Source organism: Gordionus sp. m RMFG-2023, chromosome 2 (assembly GCF_954871325.1).
Source record: "Gordionus sp. m RMFG-2023 chromosome 2, tfGorSpeb1-WG-v2, whole genome shotgun sequence".
Taxonomy (NCBI): domain Eukaryota; kingdom Metazoa; phylum Nematomorpha; class Gordioida; order Chordodea; family Parachordodidae; genus Gordionus; species Gordionus sp. m RMFG-2023.
In genome coordinates this window covers 27026912-27043331 of record NC_088776.1, presented here as the reverse complement: position 1 = coordinate 27043331, position 16420 = coordinate 27026912, and the positions used below count along the sequence as shown (strand labels likewise).

At 27.3% G+C, this 16420-nt stretch overlaps 1 protein-coding gene across 3 annotated transcripts in view; it reads left to right on the top strand.

Annotated features, from left to right (window-relative positions):
* Positions 1–16420, top strand: part of LOC135925051 (ATP-dependent Clp protease ATP-binding subunit clpX-like, mitochondrial) — a 40956-nt gene that overhangs the window by 10378 nt on the left and 14158 nt on the right. For all 3 annotated transcript variants that reach the window (XM_065460202.1, XM_065460201.1, XM_065460203.1), the window contains 3 exons: positions 39–214; positions 1462–1861; positions 3379–3681. In XM_065460202.1, coding sequence (XP_065316274.1) covers positions 39–214; positions 1462–1861; positions 3379–3681 — 879 coding nt within the window. The remainder of the gene's footprint in view (positions 1–38; positions 215–1461; positions 1862–3378; positions 3682–16420) is intronic.

The following is a 16420-nucleotide window of genomic DNA, read 5'->3' as shown; positions in this document are numbered from 1 at the left end:
TGTTAATAATATTTTTTTTAAATCAATTCTTTTAATAGTTTCGACTCGATTTGTTAAATGCGAAAAATGCCACCATTTTTTTGTCGTGTTAACCGAAAACGAAACTAAGAAGTATTATAGGAATAATTCGTCGTTCTTGGGAACGCAAACTGCTGAAAAGCAGATGCCATACGCACAAGGTCCCTTCTCCAAACCTCCCCCGCACCCTAAAAAGGTTTAAATATTTAATTTAATTTATTTTCTATTGATAATAAGCATTTGGAAAGATGTGTCGCGTTATTTACTAAGGTTTAAATTATATTTCGTTTATTAAGAAATTACTAAAATTTAAAGAGCAATAAAAACAAATTTCTTATTTTAAAAAAGATACCTTTTAGGTTTATTAATTTGATTTGAATTATTTTATGTTTTATAAATCTATTTTGAGATTATTTTTCAGGTAAATAATTTTAATTTATTACTTACTGGAAAAAACGATATTTTAGGTTATTTCACTAACATGATGATATCGTTACTTAAGTGTTGGTTTTATCGAGGCAGAGTTTGCAACCTAGATTAATAATTCAAAAAATTTAAACACTAAATAAATTTTCTAGAATAAATCATAACAACATTTTGAATTATATACATATAAATTAGTTGCACTTTTTATTATATCTGGTTCCTGAAATTTTAAAATGGGTTCCTATTTCTGTAAATTTTGAGAAAGGAGTGTGTTTCCTGCTAATATATTGGTCCCGGTTTTGAGGTTTCCATTCTAAACTATGCTTCTAAGTGCCATTTTAAGATGAAAATAATATTTAATCAATATGTATATGTATCGCCAAAAATATAATGAAATTTAGGGAACCGATAGTTTTTATAGGATTGGGCCGATCATTCCTTTTTTCTTAAATATCGGTTATCGACCGATATGATTAAATTTTTTGATCCGATAAAATGATAGTAGTATTTTTTGAATGACTATTCTTATGCTTATGGTATAGACATAGGTTGTGGTATGCTATTAAAAAAAGTGGATGAGTACATTAAAATTTAAAATATATTAAATATGTATAATGAGAAAATTATATTAATATGGAATCGGTAATCGGCCGATACTATATATAGGCAATATAGGATCGGCCTTCAAAAGGTAGTATCGGTACACCTCTAATGAAATTCTATTCGGTAGTCAGACATTTTAAACTCAATTTCCTTTATTAATTATTGTCGTTGTATAAGATCAATGCTCAGGTATCTAATATAATTGATTATTAATTAGAATTACAGTAAAAGAAAATCTGCTAGTTAATTTATTTATACTTTCTTCAAAGTTGAACTATATATCAATAAAACCGCGATGCAGAAATGATCGCTTTTGGCTAAGTACTAGGTTTAGCAAGCTAGAAATAGGTATCCAACTACTAATTATTTTCGAATTATAATTCTCTTTTTAATTTATCGATAACCCCCAATCAGATTTATGAGTTCCTAAACAGGTATGTAATTGGTCAAGAACGTGCCAAAAAAGTGCTATCCGTAGCAGTTTACAATCATTATAAACGAATTTACACAAATATTATCTGTCCACAATCAACTTCCAAATTATTTTCCGACAGTAAAGGGCCACCGGGAGAGGCAAGCCAAGAATTCAAATTTTCCCCTCCCTATAATCCTCCATTTTCTGCGTTCAAGGGTAACAGCCCAAAAAGTAACTTCCCATCTAGTCAAACTTCTACTATCAAAAATACATCAAAACATTCTAACTCCCCATATTTTGGTTCTAATAGCAATTCAGTGCTTGTAGAGAATGAAAATTCTGTGATTCATTTTGGTAAACCATCACATCCCGATCAGATTGTTACAACTCATAGAGGAGGTATTTATGTTACTTTATTTTTCAATTTATTGGCCCTTATAAATACTTTATTGGAATATTTTTTTAAATAATTTGAAAATTTATTTTAAAAAAATATACTATCGCTCATGTTTAAATTTATTTTAATTCGCAAAACTATATGATTTCTTTATAATATTAGTGTTGTTAAATGGCTCAGTTTACGCCGATTTTCTATAATCGGCTAACTCAGTATTTTAGCCCGAAAAATATTGCCTAATCCTCGAGATTTTGCTAAGATGTCCTTTGTGCCTATAAGAAAAATCCTCAGGTTTGCGTAATATTTTTCTGGATAAAATATTGAGCGAGTCGTTTTTAAAAATCGGCAGATATGAAACTTTTATGCATTTAAATTCATAATAATATTATCAAATATTTTCATAATTTGTAGGCACGTTATATATATTTTAGGTATATCTGAAACGAAATTTTAGCTCATTAGCAATTATATTATTTGAGTTAATGGGAATTAAAGGTACAAAAATCTGCCTTTTTTAACCTTTTACTGATGTTAAATAATTAGTTTAAAATTAAAAACTATATTAGTTCGAATATTGAATCTAATATTAATAACTAAGTCAATAATTGATAATTAAGGGGAAAGTATCAAAATCAATTTTCTTAAAAATATATATCATCTTACGTCCAGCAGAAAATTTAAAATTAATATTTCAAAATGATTATGAGCTTAAATTTTGCATTTTTTTTTCTAATAATTTTTTCAATAATTCGCACGACAATTATTTTAAAATATTGTGAATAACATAGAATATATAGTTGAAATGACGCTATATATGGACATTCCAATGCAATAAAAGGCTTATTTTTTTTAATGATTTCAAGGCTTTAAATTTGATTTACGAGTAATATCATGCATATTGAAAATAAAATTACTCATGAATCATTTATAATGCCTCAAAATGATTTTTAAAGATAGAAAATCCCTTTATTGCTTTGAAATATTCATATATATAGTGCCATCTATATGTTTTTTATACATTATTTATTTTAATTTTTATAATTATCCAGCTGCGTTAATTATTGAAGAAATTAATAAAAAAATAGTAAAAGAATAATAGAAAATAAAAAATTGAAGCTCATAATATATACGAAATATTATTAAGATTAAATTTCAAAATAGGTATAAGATGACCAATATTTAAAGAAATTTTTTTTCATATTTTGCCCATAATTATCAATTATTGACTTAGTTAATAATATTAGATTCAATATTCGAAGTAATTTAGCCTTTAATTTAAAACTAATTATTTAGCATCAGTAAAAGGTATATAAAAAAAGGTCGATTTTTAATACCTTTAATCCCCATTACCTCAAGTAATATAATTGATAATGAGCTAAAATTTTGCTTCAGATATTACTAGAACATATATAACGTTCCTGCAAATTTTAAATTGAAAGGGCCGAAAATCTCAATTTTATTTTTGACACAAAAATGGCCCATTAATGTTATCCGTTTTTTAAAAAAAATACATGTTTAGATATCCTAAACTTGACAGGCTTTTCTATCTTAGACACTCACAAGAATATGTCTCAGTTTACAGCTCCTCCACCTTCAGGGCAAAATCCAAATAACGACGATCCAACTACGCCGATCGATTTTCAAAATCTCAAACATCCATTCAACCACACTACTCAAAATACAAATAATGGTACTGGCAATGCAAATATCAATTTCACCAAATACAGTAATTCTGCAATCGGTAGTGATATATTGGATAACGAGGAAATCGATCTAAAAATAGAAAAGAGCAATATTTTGATGCTCGGACCCACTGGATCAGGTTAATCACCTTTCTTTAATCCCCCTCGATCCAAATTAATTATCTGCAGGCAACGTTTGAAAAATTTATATGAACCTGACCGGGAAGAAAAATTGACGAGCCGAACAAAAAATTGTTAAAATATTTACTATTTTATACATATTATATATATGATGAATTCCATATCAAATAAACTTTAAATAAGTCGATTGTCAACCCGAACCACTCATAATATTTTTAAATTTATATTGGTAGTATATACTATAACTAAGAAAAAATGAAATTTTACTTTCTTTCACTACTTTCTCGCTAAGATATGTGGGTTTAAAGAGCGGAAAGGTATATTTTTGACAAAATGCACTTCATTAATTTTAAAATATCTCAAGAAAAAATTAAGTTAAGCAAAAATTTTAATTTCATTATATAGCTGAATATTAGATCTTTTATGACATATAAATGAATGTGATAGAAAGCCAATTAATACCAAAAACCTTAAGTACAAAACCGGAAATGGCTATAGAATAAAAAGATATGTTTTCTATAGATGTATACCAAACTGCTTTATAATTGTACAAGTTTCTAGACTGAGATGAACGTGGATCTAGGAGTTATGTCTATTTATATGGCGAAAATTGATCAAATTTAACATAAATATCATCATATTTAAATTTAACGAATATTTACGTAATATTTTTTATTTAAAAATTATGTCAAATTATTTAAAAAATTTTGAGAGGTGAGGGGTGGGTGCAATTTGGTTTATTTAACACTTTGGTTAAATCTTCTCTTGGAATTACTTGGCAAAATTATTATTAATATTTTATTTTAGCCTATACAAAAATAAAAGAAAGGCTTAATTTTGACGTGAATTCAATAGACTATATAACATTTCTTGAAACGCTGACAAAATCCGCCAACTTATAGATTTCATTAAAAAATTAAATAATGATTCCTCATTCATATAACCTCCCAACAATCCTTATTTCACATTAAAATCCACATTATATGTTGGCGAATTCTTGGTTATTGCTGACCTTTAAAAAATTATGCATTTGTAGTGCAGAACCATACAAAAAGATTTCATTGGATGTGCATTTTATTCATTTCAAACAAAATTTATCTTATTCTTTAAAAAAAAGGATTTGGAAGAGTGCCAAACTATTAGGCAGAGTGGCATTTCTTTGCAACCGCATCTGATAAAAGTCCCTGCGACAGTTTCGGGAGCGTTTCTAAAAGGTTAGCAGCTTGCAACATGCATATCATATATTGACAACAATTGATTTATATAACTATGCAAGAAATATATCTGAGGGATAAATTTATATTTGTGATACCAAATCGATAACTTTTCGGCCCGGCTTTTTTAATTTCGATAAAATTTTGCATGAGAGAATATCATTAGAAAGCATCGAATCCAAAATTTTAGCCTCCTAGTACTCATATTTCCTGAGATATCAATGAAAATTGCCAAAAATGGCCTTTTTTCGAAAAATACGATTTTTTTGAGATAAGTTAAAAAATAAAGATTTTATAAATATAAGTTAGGCCTTTTATTAAATATCAAAGATTTTTTTGAAATAATATTGTTGCGGATATTTATTTACGTTATAAATTTTAAACATGAAAACTCCAGGTGTTTAATACTTTCAAAAAATTTAAACTTGGGACAGCCATGGGTTTTTAGATTACGATTTAAAAAATCAAAAAATAAATATTTTTTCAAAAATAGATGAGCCCTCCTTTATAAGATAACGTGTTTTGTTAAGATTATTATTTTTTCAAACTTTTTTTCATTTTTAAACATAAATAATAAGATTTTCCAGCATTACTATTATGAAAAAATATTATATAGATCGTTTGATAGGCTTACTTATATTACTATATTGATAACTTGTAAAAATTAGTGTTTTTATAATAAATGATTAAATTTCCTAAAAAGATAGGATTCCGATATCTCTAACAAGAAAATATATAATTAATTGTTGAAAGATAAAAGCAAGTTTTCATGCCTGCCCTAATATTAATTAATTTTTATTTTACAAATATTTGATATTAATTTTTTTTTTCTTAAAATTCTTTATAATGTATAAATATAAATGCGTAAATCCTTTTAAAGAATCTAAACACTTTAGTTACAAAAAGAACCTGCGTAAAGTCATGACGTGGATGACACAATATCCAAACATTGAGGCGGAACACTATATTTGTGATAAATGTCTAAACGGTTATCACAAAAAAATATTGAAAATATAAATTCTTATAGCGAATATGTAAGTAAATAATATCAACACAACATCAACATCAATTGATACAATATAACTTTAAACGAAATTGTAATATCTCCTATTATAACCGAAAAAAATTAGCTAAAAAAAAGGTAGCTAAAATATCAAAAGCTGTTTCAGATATAATAATTAACAATCCAGAATCGGATGCAAAAGACAATATTGATATACTTAATAATATGAAATCACAATATCTTAATTTATTTAATTGCTGACCATTCTGCCTCCTAATTGGAGAGCAAATAAAATAAAAACTACATTCAACGCTACATATCATATGGCATATAATCCCAAAATCATTTTAGAAGAAAAGGGAATACTTTTAACTCCAAATCGAAAGCCTGCAAAATATCTCAATTAAAAAACAGTTAATATTGTTAAAAAAAAATTTTGTAGTGATGAAGTTAGTAGGGTATTACCAGGAAAAAAGGATTGCATATCTATCATTGAAAAGGGGGAACGAGTGAGCGCTCAAAAAAGGTTAGTTCTTAATAATTTAAAAGAATTATATAATCATTTTAAGGCGAGTAATTCAAACATAACAATTGGAATTTTGAAATTTGCTAGCTTAAGACAAAAAAATTGTATATTAGCAGGGGCTAGCGGAACCCATAGTGTATGCGTTTGTGGCATACACCAGAATATTAAACTTATGATCTTAGAATGTGAAATAGCAACATAAAAATGGTGAGGTACATTAACAATTATAGAGATGTTATAGGCAGAATGATTTGCAATCCCCTGTTACCCACCTGTTATTTTGGTGACTGCAAAAGTGTCCTGGCTCGACACTCTTATAAAAGAACGCATCGAAAAATTATTTATAAAAATTGATATAGCTTTTGTTACGTTTAAACAGTGAGTTTCGGTAGATAGAACAACTGGAGACTATTTCTCAATCTGCAGACGAATTTATTCATTATTTTTTCGATAAAATGAATATTCTCATATGCCATTCATTTATTTGTGAACAACAAAGTTCATTTCACAATATTAAAAATAGTTTAGAAAATAATCACTATCTAATTATTTGTGACTTTTAGAAAATTATTCCTTTATTGTCCAAGACGAAATTCAGGGTTATCATTGGACAACTTCGCAAGTTACGTTGCATCCTTTCTCAATTTATTATAAAATGACAAATAAACAACCTTTTGTGGTAATATCGGAATCCTTAATTCATAATACTGTTTCATTCCTTTTATTCTTATCGCATTTGATTCATTTAAAAAAAAAAAATTCTACACTCCACCAGAAAAAATTCACTACTTTTCTGATGGTTCAGCAGCGCAATATAAAAATAGGAAAACATTATTGTTTGCTACCATGAAATTGATTTTGGTGTTCAAGCAGAATGACATTTTTTTCCTACGGCACATGATAAAAGTGCCTGCGACGGCATAGGCGGCACAGTAAAAAGGTTAGTTGCCAATGCAAGCTTACATAGATCTTATACTGAACAAATAATTACACTTTTACAATTTTTATAATATGCGGAAGAGCATATAAAAGGTATAAATTTAGTAAATTTATGTCAATACCTGGGACACAAAAAATTCATGCAGTGTTTCATTGGTTTAACTAAACTCAACACTAAACTATATTCTAATTCGCAGACATTTATTGTGGAGAATTTAGTATATCCACGTGAGGATCCTTTGGTTGAGGATCTATTAATCGATGAGATTAGAGGATATGTAACATTTGCATATGAAAACAATTGGTGGTTAGGATTTGTACAAGAAGTGAACGTAATTAGAGATGAAGTAAAAATTAATTTTCTTCCCCCTAAAGGACCAACAAATTCTTTTATTTATCCAGCTGCACAAAATATCCTTTTCATACCAAAAAATAATATTTAACAATAGTTAGCCCATCAACGGCTACTAGGCGTACATATAATTTATCGCAAAACGAAATTATCATGGCGTCAAAAAAACTAAATTTAATGAAAAACCGAAAATAGGTAATATCTTTCATGAATTTTAATTTATCTAGTATATCTACAAAATTTATAAAATAATTTTACGAAAATTGAAATTTTCTATAAGAAAAATATGATTATAACCGCAGCTAAATAATCTCATTTTATGATATTAATGATAGAAAATCTTGTTATTTATGTTTAAAAATATAAAAAAGTTTAAAAAAATAATAATCTTAACAAAACACGTTTTTTATAAAGGAGCGCCATCTATTTTTTAATTTTTTAAATCTTAATAACTAAAAAACCCATGGCTGCCAAGTTTAAATTTTTTTTATGAATAGATATAAGGTTAGCGAATAAAAAAATATTAAATTTAAGAAAATTTGGAAAGAGAAACACCTGGAGTTTTCATGTTTAAAATTTATAACGTAAAAAAAATAGCAACAATATTATTTCAAAAAAATCCTTAATAATAAAAAGCCTTTAATAGAGTTACAAAATCACATATAACTTATATTTTTAAAATCATTATTTTATTTTAAAAAATCGTATTCGAAAAAGGTCATTTTTGGCACTTTTGACCATTGATATCTCAGGAACTAGTGTTGTTAAACGGCTCGTTTTGAGCCGATTTTTAAAAACGGCTAACTCAATATTTTAGCCAGAAAAATATAGCCTAAGCCTTGAGATTTCGATAATATATATGGACCTTTGTTCCTTCTATGAGCAAAATCTTCAGGCTTGCGCAATATTTTTCTAAGTGAAGTAATGAGTTAGCCGTTTTTAAAAATCGGCTCAAAACGAGCCGTTTAACAACACTATCAAGAACTATGAGTACTAGGAGGCTAAAATTTTGGATTCGATGCTTTATGATATTCTCTTAGTATGCAAAATTTTATCGAAATTAAAATGGTCGGGCCGAATAGTTATCGATTTGGTATGGAATTACCGAACAATGATGAATATTAAGTATGAAAAACAGCTTTTCACAGCAAAACGAATTTCTTGAACACAAAATTTTTATACTTTTATTTCCCTAGGAGAAAATAAAATGAAAGTCAAAATTTATTCAAAGTGATTTAGTACATTTTATTTATATATTATAAATTTTTGATTGTAATACATGTAATTATAGAAATTATTTATCCAAATAAAGTTATAAATTTTATTAGAATTATTTTCCCACGTATTTTCGAGTGAAAATTTAACCAAAGTATTAAATAAATACATCCCTTCCCCCTCAAATGTATTTTTTTAAAAATAATATAGTAAGGGTCTTTCATTTAGACATAATTTTTAAATAAAAATAATTACCTAAGTATCCATTAAATTTAAATAGGATGATATTTATGTTAAATTTATCACTTATATCCTTATGAAGGGTCATAACCCTTAGACCCATGTTCATCCAAGTTTAAGATTGTACAAATATAAAGCAGAGTCTGGTATACATCTTCAGTAAAAAAATTGGGGAAAAAAATACCCTTTTTTTCAATAACCATTTTCAGTTTTGTACTTCCAGTTTTTAGTATAAACCGGGTTTTGATCATGTAAAAAAGAAGCTTTTTATTTTTACACCATTTTATTATTTCATAAATTGTATTATCTTTTTTATAAAATATATCGCTAGTATATATACAAAACATATCATTTATCATTTGAATGAAAAATATAATCAAATAATCTATTCAATATAAAATAAACTTATACAAAAGTAAAAATAAGCTAATATGAATAAGTTTTTTTATAAAAATAGAAAATTCAAAAATAAGAAGGTCATTATTCAACATTCTCCCTTTATGACGAAGCTTTCCCTAAGATGTCGTCGAGAGCTTGTTGTCCAAATGGTTTATCGTTTGTTCACGTCGTTGCATAAGTCAAATTTGTTATCGTTGGCTTGTATGTATCGCATTCGACTTCACACGTTGGTTTATCCAAATCGTTGTTTTTAAAGTTTGTACGTTGGATTGTCCTAATCGTTTTTATAAAGTTTTACCTTAAATTGTCCAAATCGTTAGTTTGATATCCTTATCGTGAGTTGTCTTCATCGATCGTAATATCATCGTGTATGCTGCTTGTGGTACTCGGTTGTTATTATTATTAATTTTCAAAATTGTTATCATCAATAAGTCGTGAATAATCAGGAATAATAATTGATCAGATTGTATATTAGAATAATATGAATTTGGAATAATATATAGAATAGAATCAAATTGAATAAATCGAATAATCGAATATTGAAATGATAAATCAATAAAATTATTATATAATATTTTTAATGTTTAATTTATTTTTCGCGTTTTAGTGTCCAATATTTATTATATATATTTTTTTTATATTAAGTTTTATAATCTTTTAAATAAGCATTGTTTAATGTTGGTGTAGAAATCGGTATTATCTTATCTTTATCCATGGTATTTTTATTTATGTCCACATTTTCCCTCCTTAAAAGAATTTTTAGAGTTAGAATCATAATTTAAAAATGTGTTATAACTAGTGTTGTAAGCAAACTTTTTGAAAAAAATGTTGAACGGCGTTCCTTTTATATTTGACGAACTTTGAACGTGAACGCGTTCCCTTTTTATGACGAACGCTTTCGAATTTAACGTTCGTTCAATTTTAAAAATACTTTTATTTTTATTTATTTGAAAAATTTATTATTTCCGAATTTTTTTAAAAAAATATTATTTATGTTTTTTAATCGGCTGCGTATTTCCTTTTCACATTTCAATTTTTTTAACACATAGTTTATTAATTTGAATATTATTGTTTATATTTTAATTTAATAGATTAGCATAAGCATGTATTAATATTTAATCCTCATCATCTGATTCTGAAAATCCAAAATCAGATGAATTATCATTACCATGGCCAAATATGATAAATGTTTTACAGTAATATCCTATATTGAAGGAACTAATTCAATGCTTACCAAGTGTAAAATGTGCTTAAAAAGTATTATATTGTCAAAATCTTTAGGTTCCAATTTAAAACGACATTTGATTGTAATATTAATTATTTTATTTTATATAATATAATATAACTAACTAAAATCATTAAATTTGAAGAAATGCACTTAAGATATTTGACCCGAACAATAACGATAGTTATTTTAAAATTAAAAAAATTAGTGGCCTCAAATATGGTCAACCATTAATAGACGCTGTATTAAATGGGATTAATAAAAGGTATTAAACCTATCACTCTCAATTAATTACATATATTTTATTTTTTTTAAAGATTTAAACATATATATATGAAGATCATTATGTTCTTTCTGCAATTATACATCCAGTATTCAAGCTTCAATAACCATGGATAAAACTTCCACAGAACGAACCTATTAAAAACAAACTTATAGCGTTATTGAAAAAAATGCTTTGAAAACCCTAGAAATGATAATGCAAGAACTGTTAATTTTGAGATATCCTTTTTTTGTCGAGGGAGTAGAGAATGGATTGGAGGGATACTTATCTCAATTTTTTGAAGCATATAACAAAACAATAAATGTTTCTAATAAATTCCCGACGTTAAAAGAGTTATTTATTAAGTATAATACCGCAATCACCTCATCTACCCTTGAGCGCGTTTTTAGTATAGCTAATGCCATATTAACTGCCAAGCGTTCTTGTCTATCAGATGAAAATTTTGAAAAATATTGTTATTAAAAATGAATAAGAAAAATTTTTTATAAATAAAAATATCTTTTTATTTGATATATTGTTTTGAATTTATAATTATATTATCAAAATAAAACTATATATTTTTTAACATGGCTAATATTATGTTAATAAATATAAGACATTTATATTAGAAATTAAAAAAAAAATTTATCATAATTTTGAACGGTTCATGAATGTGAACGCCTTCGTGAACGTGTTCTTTTTTTTGAAAGTGAACGCATTCGATCAATGAACGTTGAACGCGTTCGATTTTTTTAGAAATGTTTACAGCACTAGTTATAACAATCTCTTTTTCTTAATTAATCTAATCTCCTTAATATACCTTTATCTGTCTTAACTTGGAACATCATGTCACTTTCTTTGTGTATGACCTTGCCTTTCCACCATTTGTCATCACCTTGTATTTTGTACCAAACAAATCTCCTACATTAAAGGTTCTATTGCGTGATAATGTTATGTTAACTCTATCCTCTTTGTCAAGTGCAGTATCTAAGTCAATCTTTATATTTATTTTCATATGTGCCTTAAACGTTCTCACCATACGTTCCGGGCATTAGACAGCTGGTGGTATGCGGACGTAAGTACATGTTTAATACCATAATCATTGCAATTTTTCTCAAAATCATTACTTGTGAAGTTATTGCCATTATCAGTAACTAAAGTTTCAGGTATTCCGAATAGCGAAATGGCTTTAAAAATTTCTTTTAATGTGATTTTTGTCGTAATATTTTTGACAGGAACAATAATTAGAAATTAACTATAGGCATCAGGGTTTCGAACCGTTTAGTATAACGGTTCGGTTCGTTCCGGTTTTTAGTTTAAAATTTTATAAAAGTTTTGTTCGATTTCGGTTTTTTAAAAAAAATCATATCGGTTCGGTTCGGTTTATAATTTATAACGGTTCTTTTCGGTTTGTTCCGGTTTTTATAAATTTAATTTTTAAAAAAATTAATCATTAACCATGTATATATTAATTTTAGAAAAAAATCTTTTTAGTTTATAATTTCTTATTTAATTTATCCATGATAATCTAATAGATATTTTTATTAAATTTAGGAAATATAAATTAGACAGTTTTTTTTTATTTCATAAATAAATAAGATAAAAACAAACATGCGTAAATACAATAATGAATAAAATAATATGTATACTATACTATTTAGGTTTAAAAAGAGAATTCGAACGGATAACTAAAATATTTTCTAATATTTCAGGATTTAATTTAGTTCTCTGCGCAGAGAGTATAAACTTAAGGCTTGAAAATGCTCTTTCTACGGAGACCTGCATAGCTGGAACTGCTAGCACAGTTATAGCTAACTTATAAAGTTCTGGCATACTATTCTTTACATTTTCCCAATAATTCAAAAGATTAGTATCTTATCTCTCTATATTATCAAATGACCGAATTATATATTCTATTTCTATACATTTATTATAATTTTTGATGCCCTGAGAATTATTCTTATTAAGACTTTCATGCGACTTTAATAAATCTTCAAAATCATCATCTAAATTATCCTTCGAATACGAACACGTAGGCATAGTATTTAGAATTTCAATATTCTGATTATTTAGATTTTGTATCAAGTTCCAAGTTTTACAAAGATGTTTTCTGGCGATCTCTCTTTCTTCAAAAGTTAAAAATACATTATATCTAGGGTCGAGATAAATAGCAGAGCAAAAAACTTCATTTTTGAAATTTATTTCTCTTGCTTTCATCGTAGAAACTAAAAGTCTGGCAAATGGAGTGTCTACTTTACTCGTTTGCATGAGACATTTGATCCACGCAGCATAAAAATCGCCCATTGTCAATTGTTCACTTTGTAAATATTTTGTCAAAACATATGCTGGATATAAAGCTTTTAATATGTCACTAATGATTTTAAGATATCTTATTTAATTAACAGATTAATTGTCTAATCTCTTATAAATTAAGTATTTAAAGAAAAAACAACAAACCTGGTATATTTGATATATAATGTTGATAATATAAAAATATTTAATTTGATATATAATGTTGATAATATAGAAATATTTAATTTGAAAAGAAATCATTAATTTAAAAAATGCCCCCAAGGAAAATTAAAATTTTAAATTTAGGTTAATAATTTAAAATTAATTATTTTTAAAACCGTTTTGAACCGGTTTAATAACGGTTCGGTTCGCTCTTTTAATATTTTCTTCATAACGGTTCGGTTAATGTTACGGTTCAGAAAATCATAACGGTTCATTCCGGTTTTGCGGTTCGGTTCGGTTCGAACCCCTGATAGGCATCGACTATTATCAACCAATTTTTTGTGAAAAACGAACCCGCATAATCTATGTTTATCCTTTCAAATGGTTTGGTTGCCGAAACCCATGGTTTTTATATCTTTTTAGGATTGTCATGATATATGTTACAGTCGTCACAACTTTTTACCTCCATCTCTATCTCATTATTCATACCAGACCGCCACATATGATCTTTGGCTAAGGATTTGATTTTACCTGCTCCCAAATGACCTTCATGTAATGCCTGCAATACGTTTTTCCTCATACTAGATGGAATTATGATTTTGTTGTTTTTGTATAGACAATCTTTAATTATACTTAATTCCAATTCAATGTTTTTATAAATCTTATTTTTTATAGGCTTGTTGTTCTTAATATCATTGATGACTTGTGTTATTTCAATATCTTTGTGAATTTCATCACATATTTTATTAAAATTTATAGATATATCCCCAAAATCATTTGTAATTGTGATATTTTCAACAACTTCATCTTTACTTTCTTGTGGTAATCTTGAAAGACAATCAGGAACAACGTTATATCTTCCGGCTTATATTTTATGTTGAAATCATAACCTCCTAAATGTTATATTCCATTTTTAAAGTCTTAAGGACATAGTACTATTGTTCTTAAGTCCTTTGGTAAAGATATGGGCTAGAGATTTATGGTCAGTAATAATTGTAAATTTAGTCCATATTAAATATTCCTGGAATCTTTTTATAGCGAACATAATATTGAGAGCCTCACCCTCAATATTGGTGTAATTCATTTCGGATTTTAATAAGGTTCTCGACGCAAAAGCTATTGGTTTTTCTTTGCCATCTTTTTCAGTATGAAATAATACAGCTCCTAAACCACATTTAGATGCATCAGTTGCAATTCCGATAGATAATTCAGGATTAAAATAAGTCAAAGCTGGAGGAAGACTAATCAACGTCTTTACTTCGTTAAAATTTCTAGAGTGTTCTAAGTTCAATGCCCATTTTTCTTTGATGACACTTTTGTATTAAGGATCAGCAATTTCTGCTAAGTTGGTCAAAAATTTTTTATAGTAACCAGCCATTCCCAGAAATGTTGATAATTCAGCAGCTGATTTTGGTTCTGGCATGTTTATTATTGCCTCAATTTTGTCATGGTTAGCATGAATCCCCTTGGCGTTAATATCATGACTCAGGAATCTCACTTTGTTTTTAAAAAATAAGCTTTTGGCGAAGTTAGGTACTAATCCATATGATAATATTCTTTCAAACACTTTTTTGATGTTGTTTAAATGCGCTTCATCGTTATTCCCAGTTATAAGTAAATCATCAATATAAAATATGACATCTTTCATGTCACCGAATATTTGATCCATGATATGTTGAAAGATTGCAGATGAGATCTTTAACCCAAAAGGAAGTCTAGTAAATTGGTAGTATCCTTGTGTGTGGATATTGTCAAAAGATTTCTGCAACTTTTGTCAATCGGAATCTGTAGAAACGCATTTTTAAAATCGATCTTGGTAAATTTCTTTCCTTCCGAAAGTTTAGCTATTAGATTATTTATTCGTGAAAGTGGATATCTGAAATCTTCTAGAGCTAGGTTTATAGTGTCTTTAAAATCAGCCCAAAACCTAATGCTACCATCATCTTTGTAGACAGCTGTTATAGGATTTGTCCATCGAACATCTTTTACCGGCTCAATGTTTTTTTCTTGTATCCATCTATTAAGTTCTTGTCCACAAGATCAATCTTTGCATAGGGTATACGTCTTGGTGTTGGGCATCTCTTCTTAAATTTATTTGACATTTGTTTTGTTGATTGGTCATTTTGGATTCATAATCTTTAATCAGTTTTTTAATTTCATCTTCATAATTGTGTCAATATTTGCTATAAATTTGTTCAAGATATTTTTGAAGGCGTTAATCCGTGAACGTTCTAATAATGCATTTTTTCTTGATTCAACAACCACTGCTTGTAAATTTTTAGTGATACCTTCATAACTTACTTTGACTTGGGTTGTTCCTATGATTTTGATAAAGTTTCCGTCGTAGGCTGTAAGTTGCATCTTGGATTTTTTAATTTCTTTTATGCCAATTTTCTTAGCCATCTTATGAGGTACGATGGTGAATTTTAATCCTGTGTCGACTTGCATTGTTGTAGCATCATTTAATTTTATGATAGTCATAAAAGCATTATCATTAAGCGTGTTCTCGGTTAAGTTTTTGATGTTAAGATCGTTATCATTATTGTCTTTGGCAGTGCCGACTTTGTCTTCAACAATTTCTTCAATATTTATGTTGTAATTGTTATTGTTATATTGATTCTGGTCATTATATTGTATTTACTTTCTCTGGTTGTAATCATGAGTTGTAATTATAGGATCGGTAATTGTTGCGATTTTGACCATCATATTGAATCTGTTTCCTCTGGTTTTTATTACACCACATATTGTTTCTACCGTAGTTACTTAAAAATACTAATCATTGTTATTAAAAATTAAACTTAATTTAAATGTTACACAAAAAAAATTTTAAAGCCTTTAAAAATCATTTTGACTAAAAAAAATATGATTACAAAATTTTCCATACAAGTGTTCTTGTCTAAAATATCATT